At 46.1% G+C, this 23,296-nt stretch overlaps 1 protein-coding gene across 3 annotated transcripts in view; it reads right to left on the bottom strand.

The window, feature by feature from the left end:
* ube4b (ubiquitination factor E4B, UFD2 homolog (S. cerevisiae)) overlaps positions 1-21,873 on the bottom strand; it is a 28,570-nt gene extending 6,697 nt beyond the window's left edge. Inside the window, exons 1-24 of one of the 3 annotated variants that reach the window (XM_048241679.1) lie at positions 21,568-21,873; positions 19,831-20,053; positions 16,549-16,684; positions 16,146-16,233; positions 14,933-15,067; positions 13,919-13,931; positions 13,414-13,642; positions 12,761-13,168; positions 11,830-11,940; positions 10,356-10,497; positions 9,971-10,071; positions 9,453-9,567; positions 9,013-9,096; positions 8,403-8,459; positions 8,176-8,292; positions 7,491-7,589; positions 7,030-7,143; positions 4,634-4,832; positions 3,390-3,528; positions 2,110-2,209; positions 1,850-1,977; positions 1,469-1,567; positions 976-1,211; positions 539-665 (exon numbers count right to left, since the gene is read on the bottom strand). In XM_048241679.1, the coding sequence (XP_048097636.1) occupies positions 539-665; positions 976-1,211; positions 1,469-1,567; positions 1,850-1,977; positions 2,110-2,209; positions 3,390-3,528; positions 4,634-4,832; positions 7,030-7,143; positions 7,491-7,589; positions 8,176-8,292; positions 8,403-8,459; positions 9,013-9,096; positions 9,453-9,567; positions 9,971-10,071; positions 10,356-10,497; positions 11,830-11,940; positions 12,761-13,168; positions 13,414-13,642; positions 13,919-13,931; positions 14,933-15,067; positions 16,146-16,233; positions 16,549-16,684; positions 19,831-20,053; positions 21,568-21,591 (3,224 nt within the window). In that variant the 5' untranslated portion in view covers positions 21,592-21,873. The remainder of the gene's footprint in view (positions 1-538; positions 666-975; positions 1,212-1,468; positions 1,568-1,849; positions 1,978-2,109; positions 2,210-3,389; positions 3,529-4,633; positions 4,833-7,029; positions 7,144-7,490; positions 7,590-8,175; positions 8,293-8,402; positions 8,460-9,012; positions 9,097-9,452; positions 9,568-9,970; positions 10,072-10,355; positions 10,498-11,829; positions 11,941-12,760; positions 13,169-13,413; positions 13,643-13,918; positions 13,932-14,932; positions 15,068-16,145; positions 16,234-16,548; positions 16,685-19,830; positions 20,054-21,567) is intronic. The other 2 variants (XM_048241680.1, XM_048241681.1) reach the window with 2 other exon arrangements.
* Positions 21,874-23,296: the final 1,423 nt, after the last annotated feature.

Raw genomic sequence — 23,296 nt, 5'->3', positions numbered from 1 at the left:
TGTGTACTTAAACCCTGGATAATTCAGTCAGAGTCAAGTCAGAGACGCATATTCTGAAGTGCATTGTGCATGTATGCCTCTCTCCTACCCTGGAAATCCAGAGTTCTCGCGTGAGCACAATTTGAATTTGCTCAGCGAGTCACTCTGGCAATGAGTAATGATGCTCATTACTTATTTCCCTTGTATCGTGGGGTACCAAATCACATCGGTGTATCTGATATAGGCGGGCCAGAGGCGAGCTAAACAGATGACGACAGCGCTGCAACTAATCAGTCAGTAAACATTAGTCGTCGTTATCCAATTGCGTCGAAGTCTGGAATCAGTCAGTAAACATTGGTACATTTTCAAATGCATGCCGCCCCTCGAGTTGGGCCGTTACATTAGTTCGGATTTGAGTGTGGAATCTCCAGGCTACCTCTCTCCTGTATACAGCCAAATTAAACTCTGCATCTTGATTGATTGTGATTGTGACTGTGACTGGATCTCGTGTCTCACTTTGATGTGCCATATTTTTGTGACCTAAGCATGGCCTACTCACTTGAACTCCTCCAGGAAGGTTCCGTGATGTGCAATGTTCTGCCACAGGCTCTTGAAGATGGTGCTGATATGGTAGCGGATGGTGAACTTGTCATAGAACTCGCTGGTAGCACCGGTGTGCTCCACATCTGCACGTTAACAACATAGGGTTACTTTCGGTTACAACAATCCTCTTTATTTAAATGGCATGTGTATAGAATATTATTACAGTTTACTATACTTATACACGTCTTATTTAATTGGCTGAGGCTTTTATCAACTTTGCAAGGACCATTCTCCCTAGTGCAACTTTATTATTTTAATACTTTAACTATAGATTGATATTTTTATTATACAATATATATATATATTCTACTGCACATTATAATTTACAGCAGTAACTGTCTGCTCTGTGTAGACAGACTGCATCCCTCCGAGGCAACTCAATGTGTTTCTCACCAGTGTAGAACTTCATGAGAGCTGGGACCAGCTGATGGATGGCGAGCGGGTGGTTCTCCATCATCTCGAAGAAGCGCTGAGTGCGGGGTTGCACCGCCGGGTTGGTGACAAACAGCACCTCCACCAGCTTAGCAATCAGGTAGGGGTTGCGGATGTAGTTCTGACTGCAGATGAACACGATCAGGAAGGTCACGATGTCCTGAGTGCAAGGCTCGTACAGGACCTGGGGAGAGTACCTGCAAACGAGATGGACGCAAGGACACACAGACAAACAGTCAGTGTCGAAACAGCAGGCACAGATTTAAGACATACTGCTAGTGCTGCCGCGATTGGTCAACGTAACCGACCATGAAAATTAGTGGACGGCAATTGTTTTAGTCGACGAGTCGTTTTACTATTGACTGCCTATTTATTTGAGGTCTCCCATCTCGGCTCACGGTAATGTTATTTGCTATTTCCTGTGTACAATGACTGTCACAGGAAAATAACTTACTGCACAACGAAGAGCAGGAACTCGGCCACGTCCTCAATGTAAAACTCAGGCAGCGCTGCAAAGCTCTTGGGAATCTCTGGGTTGAGAGGCAGCGTCATGCTGGAGCAGACAGGATGGGAACAGGATTTAGCCAGTGCCGCACATGAATAGGATATATACACGTTTGCAGATGTAAATTAGCCAAAAGCTAACTCTGGTGCAATGCATCAAATTGTTACATTTAATAAAAAAAAAAAAATATTAAATAAATAAAATAAATGTTATGTTTTAATTGCACACGGTCCCTTACAAATAAAATTGAAATTGAATTGAATTGTAAATGGACGAGCGCCATAGGAAAGCACAGAGAGGTGTTGCACTGGCAGCAGAGGTGGTACGCACTTGGGGTAGGCAGGGTCCACCAGACGCAGGATGAGCTGAATCACCATGCTGTAGAACTGCAGGCATCGGCGCAGCAGATTCTCATCCAGCAGCCCGGCATCTGCACAGGCCTTGGCGCGCACCAGTTTCTGCACAGAGAGACGGGTACACAAGCATGTTCAAACCACTAAAGAACCACGCTGAACACGCAGTTGAGTTATCCCATAAGCAAATGTAGATAACTTTGAATAAAGCAACAAGAAAGAAACTCTTTGGCCAACCTTAAGCTGGGTTTTGCATCTCTTCAGCATCTCCCTGTGGCGACTGGCCAGGGGTAAGTCCTTCCATTGGCTCTCGCTGTTTTTCAGCTCCTCAACCGTCCTGTAACACACACACATTCTTACTTTCAGAACCCTGGGGACATTCTATCACACCGAGTGTGTGGCTGAAAACCCACCCAGCTCACACGTCTCAAAGAGAAGTCATTAGCTTTGTGTGGGGTTTGTTTGGCTTGAGTGCATTTGGCATTTCAGACACCAGGGGGCCCTAGTGGCTCTAGAGAGCAAGCTGCATAATGAGTGGGCAAGAAGAGGGAACAAAAAAAAAGAAAAGGGAAAAACATGTCCAGAAATCTGAACGCTCCTCTCCTCTCCTCTCCTCTCCTCTCCTCTCCTCTCCTCTCCTCTCCTCTCCTCTCCTCTCCTCTCCTCTCCTCTCGGGGCCAGTGTTGTGGAGCAGAGGACTTGAACGGCTGCCACTAATGCAGCGCTAACCCATATAAGCTGTTATTTCAGGAGACGTCTGGACACAATGCTACATTAACAGAGCCCTAAGGAGAAGATTAATAAGGAAAAAATAATACATCCTCTCTCTCCACTACAGCAAGAGGAGGGGGGTGAGGGGACTTCAGGGGAGTCCATTTGCTATGGGAGTACCACAGGCTCTGTATTACATGGCCCAAGCTTTGTGCGGTCTATTTTATGAAGCAAGCCTTCAGGACTACCCTAATGAGAACAATGGTTGTACATTCGCTCAGGCAAAGCACAACCTCGTAGACATGGCCATTAGCTTTTGTAGTGCGCAAGTAGTACAAACAAATGAGACTCTTACGACTTTGTGTTCAGTCAAGACAGCCATTGTGTACACAATACTAAACAAGAACTTTCACTTTTAAGTGAGCATCACCCAGAGAGGCTGTGTGTTTAAGGCACTGAGTGGCGCGGAAGGTGTAGTGGATGAGCACACCGTGTAATTCTCCTGGCTAATCTGGTCATTGTGTTACCAGAGTGCCCCACTGATCTGGAGCAAGCAAATAATCCCCTTTGATCGAAAAGCTGCCCGACAACCTTCACATTGTCCCCACAATGTGGATTAAATAACAAACAGTGGCCATCTTTTGAGATTTACAAAGAGCCATATCAAAACCATCTCCGTACGCCTTTTCTTTTCTAAATGTGCAGCTGTGATGTGATATACAGACAGGAGTTGCCTTCGGGGCAGAGTGTGTGTGTGTGTGTGTGTGTGTGTGTGTGTGTGTGTGTGTGTGTGTGTGTGTGTGTACCTGTTCAGGTCCCGGATGGCTCGGAGCCTGCGGATGTAGCGCCTGCAGCCGGGCAGGATGGACAGGTGATGCGTGTGCAGAGTCAGGAAGAAACACTCCGTGGGGAACTTTGGCTCCGAGAACTTGGACGGGTTCTCATCTGTGAACGCCACACCAGACAAGCAAGGCTTTCACAGCAAATCCAACAGGAAGAGAATATTTCAGAAATACAAGGACAGTACACGGCCCTCTCAGTTACTCAGTGACAAGGCAAGTGTGCTTTTCAGGGAGCCAAGGTCAGTATTTGGTTGCAGATATATTAGCAAGACCAATAATGGCGCAGGCAAATTGATCTCTTTTAAAGCTGTTGAGAGAACAGCCTTCATTTAAAACTGACGGCCAGGAACATTGAGCAAATACCTTCTGGGAAGCAATTGTTGTTTTCTTTTCTTTTGGTTTTGTTATTTTTACAGAAAAATGAAACCGTGCAACACATCTATACACACACACACACACTCTATCTGCTGAGCACTGCAACCTATTCACAAAGAGTCCACAACTCTGGCTAAAGGTTTCGGACATTTGAGCTCAACGGTCAATCAATTTACAGCCCACACTTCATCGCTCTTGAAGCAGTGTGTTAATTTGCTGGAGGTGTTCGTGGCAGTACTGACTTGAGTCTCTATATTTCTCTCCCATTTGCAGAGCCAGGGCTGTGTACAGCAAAACACCAGAGTCCACCCTGAACACACAGCTGATGGAGCATGAGAAGCCGTGAACTGAACGAGTCAAATACTGCATGGGGATCACAATGACGGGCAGTATCTTAGTATCTTACGTATTCATTTGGCTGAGACTTTTATCCGAAGTGACTTAGCCAAATGAATACGTAAGATATTACATTACATCAATTCTTACAAGGGCCAGTTTCGCCAGAGCATCTCGGGGTTAGAGGAGAATTTCCATGATTATGCCCCCCAGACTGTAGCATTGTAGCTGCCTGGCTTCTCTAGCTGTTGGCTGCAGCAACTCGAGCTAGGTAGCACAGGTTTTTTTGTACCGATAGTACACGGTGACCTTGAGAAACAGAGATCTATGTGAAATATGGCCGGAATTCTTGGTCAAGGACACGACAGTGGCAGCCGGGAATTGAACCCTCAACTCTTCTGGCTACTGCTTGCTAGCCCAGTTCCTTAGCCACTATGCTTCCCCCCATCATCATCATCATCATCATCAGCACTGCGTGTGGTGGCTGTGTTACTCACGCAGCTCGCCCAGCCAGCCCTTCAGCTCCTCCATGGTGGCCTTGAGCCGGGTCTCCTCGGTGCTGACCTGCAGGCGACACTTGGGGTGGAAGATGTAGAAGGGGTCCACCGTCTCCAGCTTGATCTTCATGCTCAGCTGCTGCAGCACCCACAGGAAGTTCAACATGAAGCCATCCGTGGAGACCAGCTTGTCGTCCGTCTGCGGGGGAAGGTTGGAGGGAGGACGACAGAGACAGAGGGCAGAGAATGAGTGAAAAGCTCATCTCAGTACATCGGTCAACAGTGTGAAGGTAAAGGCCCACACACCACATGCACCATCATGTACAGGTCTCTTTCCCATACTACACATAGCATATTCACATACTAAATATGTCCTTCCAGACAACCAAATAAACCTATTTAATCGAATCTGATCAAAATATGCATTGAATAGTACTGTTTGACTTGAGACTTTTTGTGAAAAGAGCTGCTGTTTGCAGACCTGCCAACCTTGAAGAATTTTTTTGAGTAGCACTTCGAGCCGAGAAAAAAAAAATTTGCTCACGTCGGCCTTCATGCATGCAGCCAAAAACAGACATAGCCATACTCGACACGTTTTGGATAGCAACCCATCTTTAATGTTGAATATCTATCTAAATGGGATCCAATGTGTTCCTGAAAGTGCAAACTGAATCTTTTACAATAGCTCTATAATGTTGACAATCTGTTTTAGAGCCTAATAATCCTGACCTATGAAAACCACTTGGGCTGAGGCACTGATGTGGGTATGTTGTCCATTTTCTTTTATGTGGGCCCTATTCAATCATCTGGTATTATACATCTTTTCAATCCATTATTATTACAGATTTATTTTGTAAAGAAATACATCCATCACCCCTGTTATGCCAACATACCTAACTCACCTGGATGTAGGCTACAGTAGATAGAGGCTTATGGACATCTGCTGTTGTCAGTGTGTAGTCCATCCCTTTACTCACAATAACCTACATGTCTTGTTTATTTGTAAAAAAAAAAAAAAAAAAAACATTCTTTGTTCAATTATTACCTACTGACTAATGCAAACCACTGATTGCTTTTAAAGAATTTCACTTGCACGTGCACTCAAGTTTCTTTCTGATCGCGGTGACTTTCTACCATCTGTGAGGCTGCAATGATTAGGCCTACATTATCCCAACTACAGTGATAGGTGCGCGATCTCCGTCTGTAAGCCTATTATTTGTTCTCACTTGTACTCACGCAAATAATCAAGAAGAAGGATCCATATAGCCTAGAAATCTAGACGCGCCCCTAGCGACCGCAAATTACATTTGCTGCCAGGGCTAGCCTAGCAACTCTCCGTTGGCTTGTGAGCTCCAGAAATCGAAACTTAATCAGGCCAATGAAATCGTGTATGGAGTCGTTAGGTGGGCTTCACATAATGATTGATGGCAGAATTGCAACGGTTTGGCTTGAATTCCCTACTACTTGAAAACAAATAAGATGGATGTCGCTGCTGGCGAACAGTGTGACACGAGTTAAGCTTTTATTAAGTAGGCAAACGTTTGAACTAGCCAACTAGCTCGGCTGGTGGGAAACGCATGGGACTCATAGCGCTGCCGCTGTCCTATTGCGTGCAGAGGGAATTTGAAAGACAACTGATTATCCCGCCCCTCGGACTGAGCACTGCGAACGGTGTGTCCAGACCCTACATTTTAATGTGGGTCTGGCTCGTCAGGCTAGGATCCATATGCTCCAAAGAAAAAAACTAATTGAACACTCATTAATGAACAGCTCAAAATATTTCGCCTTGGTCCACTTTCAGACTCGTTGTTAATGGCTGCATTTTGCCTGGGAAAGGTCCGCGCTCCATTAGCGCCTTAGTTATGAAAACTTTAACTATCAGCGACACATTGAAAATATGCTAATTGAGTAATAACTTTCCAAGACATAGTCAAACTATTAGGCCTAGGTGAATTTACAATCGCACTCAGTGGAATATTTTCAGTTTCACAGCAAAACGGCAGCTAGGGGAACGCGAATTTGCGAGTGAACACTTGTTAAACTCACCTCATCAAGTCTTTCATTTAACCCACCGTTGGCTGAAGAAAAAAATAACATAAAGGCCACTATGCTTTGCCTGTCATTCTCACTTGTCACTTTCTCACTGTATCTCATCGTCGCATGAAATATATTAGCAGGAGATTCACATGCACAAGGAGCTTTCCGGAGAAGTTGGTTGTCTGCTCGTTTTGCGTAGTTTTAAGTAAAAAATCGTAGCAGCGTATTTTGATGTGAAAATGCGTGGTTGCTACGCAAAATGCGTACAGGTTGGCAGGTCTGTGTTTGCGAAAAGTGTTGACTTTGAGAACGCTGTGATAAATGTGAGAGCCAATGAGTGCGAGCGCTCCGCTGCCCACCTGCATCTGGGCCTTCTTCACATTGCGGTTGACCAGAGCGGCCATGTAGCTGAGGGCGGCCTCCCTCGTCTCCCCATTCAGCAGGATGTTGTGGAGGATCTTAAAAAGGTCTCCCTGACGTCCAGAAGAAGGAAGGAAAAAAAAAAAAAAAAACACACAGCACATTTATTTTACAATTACCAGGCATCGTGTAGGAGTCAAAGATCATGTATTAAATATAAAACAAACACAAAACCTGTTTTTGCTGCAGGGAGTGATAATGTATTACTACTGAAAGATTCAAATGGGTGAAGGAGGAAAAGGGATCAGCTGACTTACTTTCACTACTCCAGAGAGCTCATTAAAAGCCTTAGTCAGAAGAAGAGTGTCTAAGAGGGTGAGTGCATGGGTAGGGTACATATATGCAGAGTAGTGTGTGTGTGTGTGTGTGTGTGTGTGTGCGCGCCTGTTGCAGGGCGTACCCGGGCGGACTCCAGATAATGCTGCAGGGACTGACTGACCACACGCGTGTTCTCCATCGTAATGGCAGGGCCTGAGAAGTACTTATCCCCCACTTTGGTCTGTAACAGAAGGGAGTCATACACACACAGGATGTGAACAGACAAGTCATTTGCACCTTCTGCACGAGAGCATACAACTTAAAGGACAACTCTGGTCTAAGAACAACAAATTCTATTTTTGAATGATTAAGAGTGTAAACTTTCATGGGGAACCAAAACAATGTTAATCGGAGTAGTTTTGAGAAAGACCATAATGATAGGGGAAGCTTGTTACTTGAAGCCGCTGATAAGGCTCAAAACATCATCCCACTCCTGTGATGATGTGGAGAGGGTCCCTATAGACAAACTGAAGTCATTTTATCTATGTAAGTGTACAGAAAGGGTATAAAAAGGACTGTCTGTGCAGTCAGTGTATTACCTTACTATTACTCTGGTCACTGCCATCTTGTAAGAAGAAAGTCGGTACAAGTCGATTACCAAACTTCTTTCACGTCCATTGACAGTTGTTTGTGTGGCGTTTGGTAATCGACTTGTATGACTTGGCCTTCACTTAGCAAGATGGCGGCGAGGTTGAATTTAGACTGTAGGTTGTTCTTGAAATGAAAGTTGTCCTTTAAAGGAAAGATATAGAGTAAGAGTAACTCACGTCATCCTCTGCAAACACAGACAGGCTGAAGAATGTTCCAAGGAAGGACAGTCTCTGGACCTCTCGACCCCCAGCAGGACTCAATGGCTCCGGACACCACAGCGGTAGAGTGGTGATCTGTGACACACACACACACACACACAGAGTAATGTAAAGATTCACCTGTGCGCTATTATCTCCACCCAAAATGATGATGAAAAAAGTTTTTTTGCGTTGTCAGCACTCACCAAATTGCACATGGGATGAGTTTTGCCAAACTTGATTTCACAAAGCTCAGCTAAAGCCTGTCGGGAAAACAAAAGATCAGATTAGAAGGGACAAGACAGATTCTCGCTCTGCTTTTTAATTCCCAAGATTTAATTTACAAAGCCCACTTATTGACATTCACAGCAGGGCTCTGGGACTTGAATGAGAATAGACAGAAGCCATCTTAGCCCATCTTTCTAATGTATCTCTTCTTTGTTCTGCTGCTTCATGGTGCTTTGAGGCATCCAAATGCTAGAATTGAATCAGGCACGGAGACGTCGGCGTGTTTCCTGAGACAACCTTCAGCATTCACACACTCACAGGTCTCACTATAGAGCGCGCGCACACACACACACACACACACACACACACACACACACACACACACAGGTACCACCTCCTCACACACACACTTATTCTCACGCCTTTACTCACAGGTGACTGTGCTCGCACCACTCGGCGCTAGACGCATAAGCACCCCTGTTGGCATGGTACCCAAAAGGAGTAGGGGGTGTAGGGGTAGGGGGGTGGGAGAACAAGGCAGCCAATTACAGAGTGAGCGGAACAAAAAAAAAAAAAATTTTTGCTTACCATCAGGGGGTACTTGAAGTTGTCACTGTCAAAGGAACATTCTTTTACCGCCAGGCCAAGCCCTTGGAGGATGGGCACGAAGATCTGCAGGGAGAGAGACGGATGACAAGAGAACGCGGCAGGGGAGCCGTTAGAAGGCAAGGCGGAGCAAAAGAGAAAAGGCAGACAAATCTTTCTGACTGGCACGACAAAGAGATGCTGCCCTTTCATAAGCACATCTTAAGACTTTCTAAACAGCAGGGGGCATATATAGCCTAGCGTGTTTAGCGCAAAAACAACTGACAGGAAGAATGGGAGATAAGAGGGAGAAAGAAAGAGAGGGGGGAGACAATGAAAAAGAAAGGGAGAGGGGGATATTACTAATAAAAACCACAGCCAGAGTGTCCTCCACATCACTGTATCCTTCTCTCCTTCCCTAATCTGCTGTGAAGAACACACACCTGTTTGAACACCTCCTCCTCCTGGTGAGTCATGCGGAGGAGCTCCAGGATGAAGCCGTATGGAAGGTTCCGGCACAGCATGTAAGGGACCAACAGCGACGACTGCAGCGGAGCCCTACACGGGGAAACACACACCGCTGCTGTCAGGGATTCCTTTTTAAAGAGTCCCTGTGTGTACACTTGCAAACTTGCAAACACCGGTGCAAACTTGCAAACACCCACTTTCTTACACACACAGGTGCAGACATATAACATTACTATAGACATAGTATTTCTATGTCTAAACACATAAAAGTTATTAAGAACATCAAAGTCTGTACAGTATTTAGGTAATTGAAAAAATCCCACATACCACCACCCCCCCCACACACACACACACACACACACACACACATAAATCCCCAACAGCTAAAATCCAAAGAGACTGAGAAAAAGAGCAGGTGAGTTGGCCCAGTGGGCTGACTCCTGGTGGGAGGTAGCGTATGTGCCCCCATGTGGAGGGGCAGCTGGGGACTGACCTGGGTTGGGTGAGGGCCCCCTGCAGCACCAAAGCAGCATGGGAAATACACTGGGAGCGAATGTTGCTGAGCAGCTGACTGACACAAGGCTGGCTGCACATCTGACGGGGCAGAGAGAGAACACACACAGACAGGCATGAGGCCAAACAGGTACACACACACACACACACACACACAGGTTTCACTTTCAGTGGTACCATGTTATGTGTTTACTTAAACAAGACAATGGAACATCCCTGTGACTGGCTGCACACTGAAGGGAATTGCTGTTACATTAACCAGCCATCTCTGCATATCAATTCCCCTCAGCTCTCTTCCAAGTCATAAAGTTCATCACCACAGCACTTTCTACTGGAGATGTGATGTCTCCGCCATCGTTCCCTACCTTGGGGGTTTTCCTCTCCTCCATGCCCACACTGTCGAAGCGCTCAATGAGGTAGTTCAGCATCTCCGTCTCCTTGCACGCCTCGATGGTGAAGCGGTCACTGCCCGAGTCAGACACTGACGGCCCTCCTGAGGCACCCAGGCTGCAAAACAAAAAACAATAAACAAAGAAACAAACAAACAAACTCAAACGAGCATGAGAGCAGGGGGAAAACACACAGCAGTAGCAGAAGCAGTGTATTTGGCCTCCTAGAGAGAGAAGAGAGGGAGGGAGAATGAGGGAGTGAGAGAATGAGAAAGAAGGAGAGGGAGAGAAAGGGAAAATGTCATCTTTTCCCTGCTGTGCCGTAAACAAATCCTCCAAAGCCTTGTTGTTGCACAACAGCCAACGATCACGGTCAGACAACTTAATTTACACTCTAAGGTTTTATAAAACCTGACTGCAATCACAGGTTTTCAACACACACACACACCACTCTGACGCAGGGGAAATGTCGAGGCTTTCTGGAGCTGCTTTACAAGTGGAATCTGGTCTGCCTCAGCACATCTCTCTCTCTCTCACACACACACACACCGCATAAACAAAGGCACGTCAAGAACGCCTGCGGAACGGCGAGATCTTGTGACAAACGCGTGGTTAGTGGAGGATTTCACAGGCACGCTGGAAGCCTGGCCAGAGAAGATGAGATGCAATGCTTCACTTCACAGCAGAGGCATACCAGACCTGCATTAGTAGTGTTACTGATCCAACAAACCCCAGCAGAATCCTGTTCTGACACCTCACAATGCATAATACATCAGCCCATATTTGTTCATGTCCACAGCCTAATACAACAGATGTCAAATTCATAAAAATGTCATTTATTTGTATTTTTGTAACTGACATCTATGCAGATCTTTGTTCAGCATAAGACCATCCAAAAAAACTGATTTGACCATGACTATATGAAATGCAGGGGCTTTGCTAGCTTTTCAAACATGAAACAAAGTTCAACCAAACTCTTCTGAAGGCCAATGCAACAGACAAGCACCCTTGAATCTGTCCTTGGACAGAACATGTCTACCAAGGCGTCTACTTCAGCATGGAAATGCTGAAAGTCTTACTCAAAGGCTCAACATATAAATACTAAAAGTCTACATACAAATGTGGAACAGAAGAGTAGAGCATCACACTGCATACATCTGATTAGTGCACATGCATTACTATTATGCAGGGACATCCTCAAAACTAAATTACATTTGTGAAGTCCAAGGCAACAGACCCTTGCACTGGACCCATCTACCAACAGCCCACACCTAAGGTTATACAAGGAACTGGACTATTCACACCCACTATCTACGTGCCTGAATGTGGAGGCTAACTATGCTGCAGACACCAGCTCTGTTAGTGGCCAGGCAGCACGCAAAAGCATGCATGGCACACACACAGGAGGGGCGACGCTCTCGGACGTGAGCAGGCAGCACCGCGCCGGTACCTGGAGCCAAACTGCACCCGAGAAAAATCCTCCTCCTCCTCCTCTTCCAGTTCTTCATCACTGCTGTCGGGAGACACGTCGGAGAGGGCGAAGAAGAGGAGGGAGAAGGGGCTAGGTCACCGAGAGAGAGAGAGAAAGACCGAGAGACAGACACGAGCAGGAGCGACAAATGACAAAAATAACAGAACAGGAGAAAGATGGAGACCATAAATCAGAAAAAAGGAAAAACAACAAGTAGGGGGAAGGAGCCAAGCATGATGGGAGATAGGAGAAGGGACTATTTCTTATGATGATGCCCTTAATACATGAAATACATTCATTACCAAATGACTATCGTAATATATCCATTTCAAATCGGTTCACAGTATCAGGCCTTAAAGTGTTACTCGAATTCATCCACAAAACACTTTCACAATTTAACCAAAATTGGCCACTTTTCAAAGCATACGTGAAGTCTTAACTATTTCTGTTGTTGACAATTTTCAAATCATGCACTTAGCAAAACACCATAGGCACCTTCATAGCAGCTGTGTTAGTACTGAAGTGTTAGCTGGGGGATAATAATGTCTAAGGAGCATTTCACAAATCAAGTTTTCTAAAAAATCCAGACTGAATGTCCTGTGGAGATCCTGCTTTGTGAAAAACACCTTTAAAGGAAAAGCCATCTTACAATGTCTTCCTTTTACTTAAAGGGGAAAGGGTTAGGTATACAAGCATTAAGAATTTGTTGCCTTTTTTAAGCAAATAATCAACACTCCAGGACATCACTGGGTATTAATAATTAGGTGCAGTAAACACAAGAGACTGTGTACAAATTACTCAGTCTCCATCTCTACAGATAAGCCCAAAAGGAGTGGGGGGGTTGCTCATCAACTGGATTAGCCGTTTTAGTTGCCACTGCCTCACACAGCACATACAAATCAGGTGGTACCTAGAGGGCATCCTGGCAGCAAGGGCAGTCCGTCTAGCCCTGGCACTGGGGGAGCTGGGTGGCGGCAGGGGCAGGGGCATGGAGCCCGGTTGCCACTGGCGGGGGGAACTGAGGGAGGCCGTCAGCGGGCTCGGGCTGAAGGACGGGCCCTGCCCCATGGACGTGGACCTGGGGCTGGGGCTGGGGCTGGGGGGCAGGGCGGAGGCCGAGCCCCAGGGGGAGCTGAGGGAGTAGGGCCGGTATCGCTGGGAGATGGGCAGCGGGGAGGTGGGGGAGCCCAGGGCTGCTGGGCGGAGTGGTGGCGGGTCGGGGGGGGAGAGAGGGGTGGTGGGAGTGGTGGAGGTGGACGACGGAGCACTCATTCGGGCTGGGTTCAGGGCTAGAGGGTGGGGACTACACCCATACAGACTGGAAAACGACAGTGAAGAAGATATTTGGCAGAAGAAAACAGAACAAACACACACATACACACAAAAGTAGACTAACTAAAGTTTGACAAGTAAGAATAAGCCAAGAAATGGTGGTGAAAAACATCCACAAGACTGTAATGAAAGGCAAGGACAGACAGAGAATCTGACCACAAAGGAATGTGGATGGCCAGAGAAGCCATCAGAAGAGAGACTGGGCCTGTCTGGCCAAAGAGCTGCACTTGCCTGGATAGAGAGCCGGCACCGAAGGAGCCAGCACACGGCATCATGGGACTGCTACCCTGACTGGAGGGCGGTTGCAGGGTCAGGTGGTGGTCGGGGGATTTGGCAGCGGTGATTGGCTGGGACGTGGCGGTCAGGCTGGCAAAGGGGTTGTGGTGGATCCGTGACTGAGTGGACATCATGAGAACCTCCATCAGGATTTGACCGATGAGATCTTTGAAATCCGAGTAGACTGGGGAAAGGGTAAGGTAAAGACAAAACAGGGTATGGAGCAAAAGCATCACAATTTCTTTCCAGCAGCCTGCTACACAGGTGTCAAACAGGACCGTCCAGTGTATCAGACACATCTATGTAAACAATCTTGCAGTTCTGGTTTGTACATCCCAAACATCCCATTTCCCAAATTTCACATAGGCTTGATGTTTGAAATTGGCCTATAAGACCATCAAATGCATCAGTGGAAAGCAAGTAGCTGATTTTCTCTGCCCGCTCAGGTCCCCTGTCTCACCATCTTTTGGGTTGCTGGGGCTGGGGCTGGGGCTGGGGCTGGGGCTGGGGCTGGGGCTGGGGCTGGGGCTGGGGCTGGGGCTGGGGCTGGGGCTGGGGCTGGGGCTGGGGCTGGGGCTGGGGCTGGGGCTGGGGCTGGGGCTGGGGCTGGGGCTGGGGCTGGGGCTGGGGCTGGGGCTGGGGCTGGGGCTGGGGCTGGGGCTGGGGCTGGGGCTGGGGCTGGGGCTGGGGCTGGGGCTGGGGCTGGGGCTGGGGCTGGGGCTGGGGCTGGGGCTGGGGCTGGGGCTGGGGCTGGGGCTGGGGCTGGGGCTGGGGCTGGGGCTGGGGCTGGGGCTGGGGCTGGGGCTGGGGCTGGGGCTGGGGCTGGGGCTGGGGCTGGGGCTGGGGCTGGGGCTGGGGCTGGGGCTGGGGCTGGGGCTGGGGCTGGGGCTGGGGCTGGGGCTGGGGCTGGGGCTGGGGCTGGGGCTGGGGCTGGGGCTGGGGCTGGGGCTGGGGCTGGGGCTGGGGCTGGGGCTGGGGCTGGGGCTGGGGCTGGGGCTGGGGCTGGGGCTGGGGCTGGGGCTGGGGCTGGGGCTGGGGCTGGGGCTGGGGCTGGGGCTGGGGCTGGGGCTGGGGCTGGGGCTGGGGCTGGGGCTGGGGCTGGGGCTGGGGCTGGGGCTGGGGCTGGGGCTGGGGCTGGGGCTGGGGCTGGGGCTGGGGCTGGGGCTGGGGCTGGGGCTGGGGCTGGGGCTGGGGCTGGGGCTGGGGCTGGGGCTGGGGCTGGGGCTGGGGCTGGGGCTGGGGCTGGGGCTGGGGCTGGGGCTGGGGCTGGGGCTGGGGCTGGGGCTGGGGCTGGGGCTGGGGCTGGGGCTGGGGCTGGGGCTGGGGCTGGGGCTGGGGCTGGGGCTGGGGCTGGGGCTGGGGCTGGGGCTGGGGCTGGGGCTGGGGCTGGGGCTGGGGCTGGGGCTGGGGCTGGGGCTGGGGCTGGGGCTGGGGCTGGGGCTGGGGCTGGGGCTGGGGCTGGGGCTGGGGCTGTCTTCTGCTGGAACTCAGCGGCCAGGGCTGGGAGGAAGATGACGTCGCGGTCCTGCTCCTTCCAGGACACGCGCAGGATCTTACAGATCAGCTGCAGGGCCTGCTCCTCCGACACATCAGAGTTAGAGGAGGACTCCTAAAAAGGGTGGGGGTGGGGGTGGTACACACACACAGACACAAACACACACACACACTATTAGTCTTTGCGCTTGATTCACAATACTGGCTGTGGCTGTTTACGCGCCAGCGCATGGACAGAGGGGTGGTGTTGATAGGGTGCAATTTATGAGGCTGACATTTACGCTGGTGTCCAGAAGCCAACAGCGGATTGGTTCAATCTTTAATATGAACAGCTGTGCTCAGGCACAGTCAACAAGCAGGAGAGTGAGGCAAGACTCATGCCGATGCTGCACGCACCAGACCATGTACAGGACTACCTACATCAGGATTTCATAAAATGATCCTTAAAATGAATGGTTTTCTGTATGATAATGGTGCTGTGCTTAGCGTTTTCTTTGAAACAATGGCCAGATGACAAAATCACATGGGATTAGTGTGTTTCCCCTCACTGTGTGCTGAGTGTGTTTCACTAATTCACGGATTGGGATAAATGCAGAGACCAAATTTCCCTCACGGGATCAAAAGAGTATATACTTACTTATACTTATGTCAGCTATACTATCAAAGTGTTACTTTAATCAGTATCGGCAGGAAATGACATAATGCAACATGTTAAAGTAAATCCTGCATGCTCTCCCAGATAGGAAACCTCTGTCATGCATATTGGCTATCCAAGCCTTAAGCTCAGAGCACCATTCTGAATGTCTTTAGGAACCTTCCCACCAGAGTATGGTTATACCAAGCTAAATGTATCAGACTGATTCAAAAATCAGTGGATCAGTGTTTTGGTACTGTGTTTCACTAGTGTGAAAGGTAGCTGATACGTATACACTGATAGTTGACACTTATGCTACTGCATGTGCCTTTCAAAATTTTTTAATCCACTCTCAATTTTGGGGAAATGTGCATAGCGGTATTTGAGAAGGCTAGTCAGTCAACTAACTCTTTATGCCATATAATCAAAATAGAACAGAAACATTCTAAATGATATCATTCTTAAAAAAAAACTAAAGAGTAACCAAAGTACTCCACTGATTATTTAACACTCTGCTTTCTTTGAAGCTTTGGTGAATCTGTGGTAAAGGGGTGTCAACCTTCTCAGAGAGGTTCCTCTTCTCTCGGCGATCACTGTCTTCCACCTCCATGTTCTCAATTCCTGAGTCCACATCCACCTGGGACATGCTGGCAGAGGCAGGGACAGACACGAGGAGAGGGCAAGTTAGGACACATTAGCACTCGAAGAAAACAAACACTTGTGCATTCACCCAAGGGCTCATCTCATCACCACTAAAATGCAACTGTTGCCACAACATGTGCATTCCAAGGATGATGTTTTTATTTAGTTTTTCATTTATTGTTGTATTTTGTTTTGCTGAACCGTTATCTTGTCCCATCTCCCATCTCCCTGTCCTTCACATTTTAGTATCGTAATATCGGGGGCTTCTCCCTGCCTTGCCTCTTACTGAAACCACATCATTTGGGCCTGTAGCTGCTTACCTCTTTTCACAGGAGGCAGTGTCAATGTCCATGCTTTGGGATCGGGACAAGGTCTGTGACTGGGTTTCCAGGCTGTTGGAGGGAGAGCTGGAGAGAGAGCTGACCCCCTCACTGCTCTGGCTACGATACGCCACCCCTGTGAGAACGCACGTGCACACACACACACACACACACACAGTGAAGGCCTCTTACACACTAGCCAGGTATTCATAATATTTAATTTTATTAGCTTTTCACTATTGCCAGTGTATAAAAGAAGAATAATACACTGTGGTGTTGTGGGATTTTCATAAACAAGTGAGTTGCACAAGACCAGGGTCACAACATCTCACAAGCGTAACATATCCATGTCTAGAGGTATCCAGCTAATATAAATAAATATAGCTGGATTCTGGGCACATGATCAAGATTTCACACATAAGACAGTTACCGTGTTACATAAAAATTATCTACACATTCTTTGAAAGCGGGAGATTTTCTACAAGCCACCTGGCAACCTCCAAGACAACAAAAGCAGGTCTTGTTTGCTTAGAATACACACTGACAAGTCCAGAGGCCATCTGAGCACAGTGACCTGATCTCCCAGAGAAACAAGGGCATCTAAATGCATCTAACGGCTAAGTAGCCCCAATCGATCCTAAGTGTATTTTTAGCTGCTTTGAGTGAATGGCTTTCTATCCTCAACAACAACAACATCCTAAAAAGCATTGACTGTCTTTGCAGCTGTGCCATCCCCATTTGTTTATTAGCCAATGGATTTCTAAACATTAAACACTCTGGCTTTTCTTGCTAGCCTACTCCTGCCCCAACTCTCTGATCATCTGTTCTAAAAAATGTTAAATCCTTTTCCACAATAGCATTCAATTGTTCTTACTGCCCCAGCATATAACCCCCCTGCATATAACCCAGCGTTTTCTAGAAATCTCTTGAGCTCTTCTTTGAGTGGAGTTCACAGGGCAATAAAAAAGCAGAACAGGCTCTATTGTCCTCGTGTAGATTCTAGAGAAGCGCAGCCAGTGATGCTTTTTTTTTTTAGAACTACAGTCATGAAGCCTGATGTAAAGCGTGGACTGTACAGATCAACTACACAAACAAGCTAAACAAGCTAAAAGAACTGGTAGACCTGCACCATGGGATGTTTTAGAGGCCTGTGCAAAAGCATCACACACTATTATGCACATTGAAGTTTATTTGTTGCTCTACCTCTACTCAAAAGCTCAAAGCTACTATTTGAAAAGACTATTCTGTAGATAACTTGTCACTGTCAAACACTGAGTAAAGTCTCTCATTACTAGTCTGAATAAACGTATAAAACAGGTGTTCCTATTAGGTGAAAGAGCAAGAGCCACGCTATCGACAAACCTATGCTACAGATATGAGCTTCAACTGAAAGCCTTACTATGACAGGTCTGATCAACATTCTACAATTAGACATGTGAGAAACTAGGTCCAGTTCATCCAATCGACCTACACTGAACTATGCACCGGCACGAGAGAGAGAGAGAGAGAGAGAGAGAGAGAGAGAGAGAGAGAGAGAGAGAGAGAGAGAGAGAGAGAGAAAGAAAGAAAGAAAGAAAGAACTAAAAGAAAGAGAGAGAGGTGCTAAGCCTGGTACAGTATGACTCTGCACTTTCCCTTCAGAGAGACGACACAGTCATCCTTCACCAGCAGGACGCAGCAGGTAACCTCTGCTTCAGCTGAGAGCTGATAACATCTTCTGCCTACGGAATTTCCCTACATGCACTTTGCTCATCTGGTGCTGTAAGCATCTATGTAAACACGATACTTCTGTAGCAAAGAAGCAGGCAAGGCCAGCGGCTCCGATATGAAACCCTGTGTCAGCTTTTTGATCTCTTATGCATGATTCATTAGCATCCTAGGGTCTCTGCACCATCTTTGCTCACAACAGAGGTGGAGATACTGTAGCGAGACATTAGAGCTGAATAGATCATTTACTTAAGTAGACAGTAAATCACATATTTGAAAAGCAGTTTTGCTCTGTGTGTGGGATGGGGAAAAGAGAAGATGACGTCAAATGGTGAATTGGCTACTCTGACGATCACATTTGATACAGAGGAAATACAATAAATTCCTGGAAACAAACACAAACGTGAATTACGCTACTTCACATCAAAATATACCCTTTGTTACAGGTTGAACCAGAGAACTGACGGAGAAGGACAAAACCACTGAATGGGGTTTTTTCGTCCTAACACATATATTTCAGCTTAGGGGCCACAAAAGCAACCTGAGAGCTATGCCAACGGCATGCAAAACCAGAAAGGTAATAAGAATAAATAAACTAATCACTTTCAGGTAGTAGTGAAAATGTGGTTAAGAGAGTCCCACTCAAATAAAAGGGGGACATCATGACACGATTACTTACAGTTGTGCTCATAAGTTTACATACCCTGTACATACACATGCTAAAGTTGACTAAAAGGAGGAATAAAAAAAATCATCTTTTGGAAATGTATCTAAATAAATGTTCTTCCTTAAAATGGACCCTTTCAAGAGAGTTCCATTATCAGCATCATAGTTGGCCCCACAAGACTTCCTTTTTAACATTCCATATGTTATCTTAATGCAGAGGAAGTAGATTGGGGCCCAAATAGAACGTTCAAGCATTGTTTTTGTTTACCTTGTTGAAAGGGTCTATACAGGGGCCATAAGTGTACATACCCCTATGCTAAATTCCCATAGAGGCAGGCAGATTTTGATTTTTAAAGGCCAGTTATTTCATGGATCCAGGATACTATCCTGATAAAGTTCCCTTGGCCTTTGGAATTAAAATAGCCCCACATCACATACCCTTCACCATAACTACAGATTGGCATGGTTTTATTTCAGTTAGCCTAATAGCTGGTTTGATTTGCATTGAGAGATGATCTTATGGAAAGTATCCCATGCCAATCGTGAGATATGGTGAAGGGTATGTGATGATGTGGGGCTATTTTAATTCCAAAGGCCAACAGTGCTGTATTTTAAGGAGGAACATTTATTTATTTTCGATACATTATTCATTCACAAAGAAAATTGGTGTCCTTAAAGGTTGTATCTTTCCTCATTTTTTAAATTAAGACATTAAGATCAATTTCCAAAAGAAGATTTTCTATTCCTCTTTTTAGTCAACTTTAGCATGTGTATGTACAGGGTATGTAAACTTATGAGCACAACTGTATCTATTCTAATGGTATTTCGGTTATCGATTAAATTCAATATGCCTACAAATTACGAACTACGAAACAAATTACGAACTACGAACCAACTGCAGCACTTTACCTGAGGCCCCCATCGGGGAGGTGGCAGGTGTGGTGATGCTCTGGGTGTTCAGGCCCAGAGTATGAGAGGGAGCAGATGGCATGGGCTGCGGCGGGGCCCCCGAGGGGCCGGGCAGGGGACCCGGAGGGGTCTCTCTCTGCGGAGACGTCAGGGGCGTGCTTAGAGGGGTGCTGGGCTGAGATGTCTGCCCCCCAGCCAGCCGCGCCAACCGCCTCCTGCGGATCTGCAGAACACACAAGGACCAGTTTAGGTTAATCAGCTGCCATTTTTACCACAGCGCCACGAGAGACAGAGCCACATCTCCGGATCAATGCCCAAAACATGGCCTATTTGCTATGTTGCTGGGGGAGAGGTAAAGGGTGATCATTTTGTTTATGCAAACCAGAACCTGCTTTCAATTACAGAATTGGCCTATTTTTCCGTACAACACGGTCCTAATGTGGCAAGGTAAGAGAACAAAGTAAAAGAAGTCATTGCTCCCTTCAGCACTTGGAAAACTACATAAAAGGCCATCAGTGTTAGGGCAAAACAATAGAAAACAACATTCCTCTGCTGTTCAGGACTAAAATCCACCAAACTGCTATTTGGCCTATATTAGTATATAGACTACATGGTCGACTTCTGTAAAATGCTTTACATAGGAATAGAAAGGTGACAGAGCAAGCATAACACTCCTCTCACGTACATTAAGCAAAAATAATAATGGTTCATAATTTCATGATAAAGGATTATCGATTCAGTAAATATGATTGTCACTAAATTATGCCTAATAAAGACCAAATAATGCACATTGCACCTACATCGGAAAACGAATTGACTACATTTGGATATGTCAAGAAAAAAAAAAAAAGGGGGATGTCTCAGTTTAAGCTTTTATTTAGATGAGAAAATATTGCGACTCTACATCTGCACGGGAGTATTTTAGTTCACGAGAAGGTGAATATTTCAAGCGACGTGCAGAATTTGTAAACCTTCAGAGTGTGTAATCGTGATAACATTTTCGTATGGAACAAATCACAGTCAAATCGTTTATTGGGAAATAATAGGCTACAGTTCATAGCTTGTCAATCGTGACATGTCCTATCAAAAGACACAACAATTCTTAGAAATCTGGCTAACTTGCCTAGCTTGCTCGCAGGCAAACATATTTTGGTTCCTAAGCAAATGTGACTAAGAAAATACATGGCAGCTGAAAATGCTCCCCCGTCATTTTTTTAGAGAATCTGACTCCACGAAGAATACATTTACCCCGTAGCCGACCAAAATGCAACAAAGATCGACTTGTTTATTTGTCTCTTGGCGTTGGCTAGCATAGCTCGATAGCTATGACCAATTCATGGGCAACAAACGTTAGGAAGCAAAGAGCTATGTAATATGCAACTTAACGATGGTTTAAAACGACATTATACTGCTATTACATGATTTTGCCATATGGTGTATCATATCATCTAATAACTTCCCAAATCCTACTATGAATACTCTCGTATTTCACCTCGAATTCAAACACAGAGCATTTTAGCTGGCTAACTTAGCCTTCGGCTAAAAGCTACTGTATCATGCTAGTAAGCTAACGCTAGCTTACAGGGAATACCAATGCCTCGACTGAGGAAAAGGTGACAATGACATGCAATCAAACCCAGAGCGTTGTGAAAGCAATTAGTATACAACCGGGGCTAGATAAATATACTCTTCCTCAAATAAAACGAACAATCAGGAGAGAAACAAGAGTGACCTTACCTCGTCGGCACTGAGCTCTTCCATCGTCTTTCTTTTAATTTTAGCTAAATAATTTTGCTAGCCTGCCAGCTAGCTATCTTATAATGGCCAAAAGTGCATAGTCCACTAAGTCAAACAAAGAGCAATAACGTTAAACCTTGATTGTCTTGTTATAATGTTTAAAATAAATGGAGAGACACATGTACAGTTTCCTTCTTGAGATGCTTTCCTAACCGAATTCTGTGAAGAATGAAACAAACACAAAAGTATTATTCGTCAAAGCCAGTCAAAACACCATCGCGGCCATTTTGGATATCAAATCACGTGACATGGGACAGATTTTAAGATGCGGCAGTCCACTGAGGTCATCTGAGAGGTTGGCCTAAAAATGATTGCTACATATTTGGCTACATGATCATACACGTAGCCTAAGTGCTTTTATGCCATACAGTGATTATACAGAGATCATTTTGTTGGCTGTTTAGGTTTTCCTCGAGCATATGCCAACAGAAAATGACAATGCAATGTTTCATCAAGATTTGTGTTGCTAAAGTTCTGTAATTAGTCTGTGTGTGTGTGTGTGTGTGTGTGTGTGTGTGTGTGTGCATGCGTGTGTGTGTATTTGTGTGCAGGCCCTTCTGACTAGTTCAATGGTTAGTTAGAATATAGCCTACATACTGCAAATAACCTAATTAATTTGCTCAAGCAAAGCGACCCATGACCAATTCTAATGGGCTATGCACCAGCTCTGCAAACACTGTGTTTTTTATGTGACACAAAACAAGGCCAATGCAGTCTGTATTCTCAGTAAGTAACCATAACATCAATTATGTGAAATTATTTGAACTAAATGTTTTGATGAATTACATTTAGCCTACTTCTCAAACAATGAAATCAAGAAATATTCAGTAAGATTCAGTAAATAGCCAAAATAGGCTAATTGTCAATTATCTAAGACTTAGGCATATTAAGCCATTCTCTGGCACAAGTGAACCCTGCTGGTCAGGGTTTACCTTCTAGTCCATCGGTATAAAAACATAAATATACTGGATACCACTCAGACTTCACCGACTGTGAGTGCATACAGTATATGAGAATGGGAATCATAACTATTTGTGTGTGTGTGTGTGTGTGTGTGTGTGTGTGTGTGTGTGAGAGAGAGAGAAAATGTATGAGGGTTATTTGATAAAATATTAAATACCATGTCATCTGCAAGTATGATCAACTAAATTCCACTTTATTATATACAATTACATCCACAGAGGGACTTTATATAAAACAAAGATCTGTTCAATATCACATGAGAGATGGGTCTCATCCAAACAACTTAAAAAAACAAATCTCAAACAAACTGCCAAATATTGTCTGTGGCTCAAGTGGGCAGCTTATCACAATGATAATTATCTGTTTAAGGGGATGGTGTTATTTTTCCACTAACTCAGCTCACAGCAGCATTGATAGGCTACATTAAGCACTTTCTGCCCCCTTGAGGTCAGTGAGTGTAAATCTTATCCCGATGGCACATGTACCAGAGACTTTCTAATGAGGAGGCACAGCACTCAAACAATCCTCCATAGAAATGCATGGGGTTAGTTTGTAACGCCAATATGGCTGTTGTCTACACATATCCCACCCCTTCCTCTGCAAAACGTCGACATGTGAATACATTGAGCCAATCATGTGGTGTGATGTGAATACATTGAGCCAATCATATGGTGTGTTGTGAAGACATCGTGCCAATCATGTGTTG

This window comes from Alosa alosa, chromosome 4 (genome assembly GCF_017589495.1).
Source record: "Alosa alosa isolate M-15738 ecotype Scorff River chromosome 4, AALO_Geno_1.1, whole genome shotgun sequence".
Lineage (NCBI taxonomy): Eukaryota > Metazoa > Chordata > Actinopteri > Clupeiformes > Clupeidae > Alosa > Alosa alosa.
This window is presented reverse-complemented; position numbering and strand designations above follow the sequence as displayed.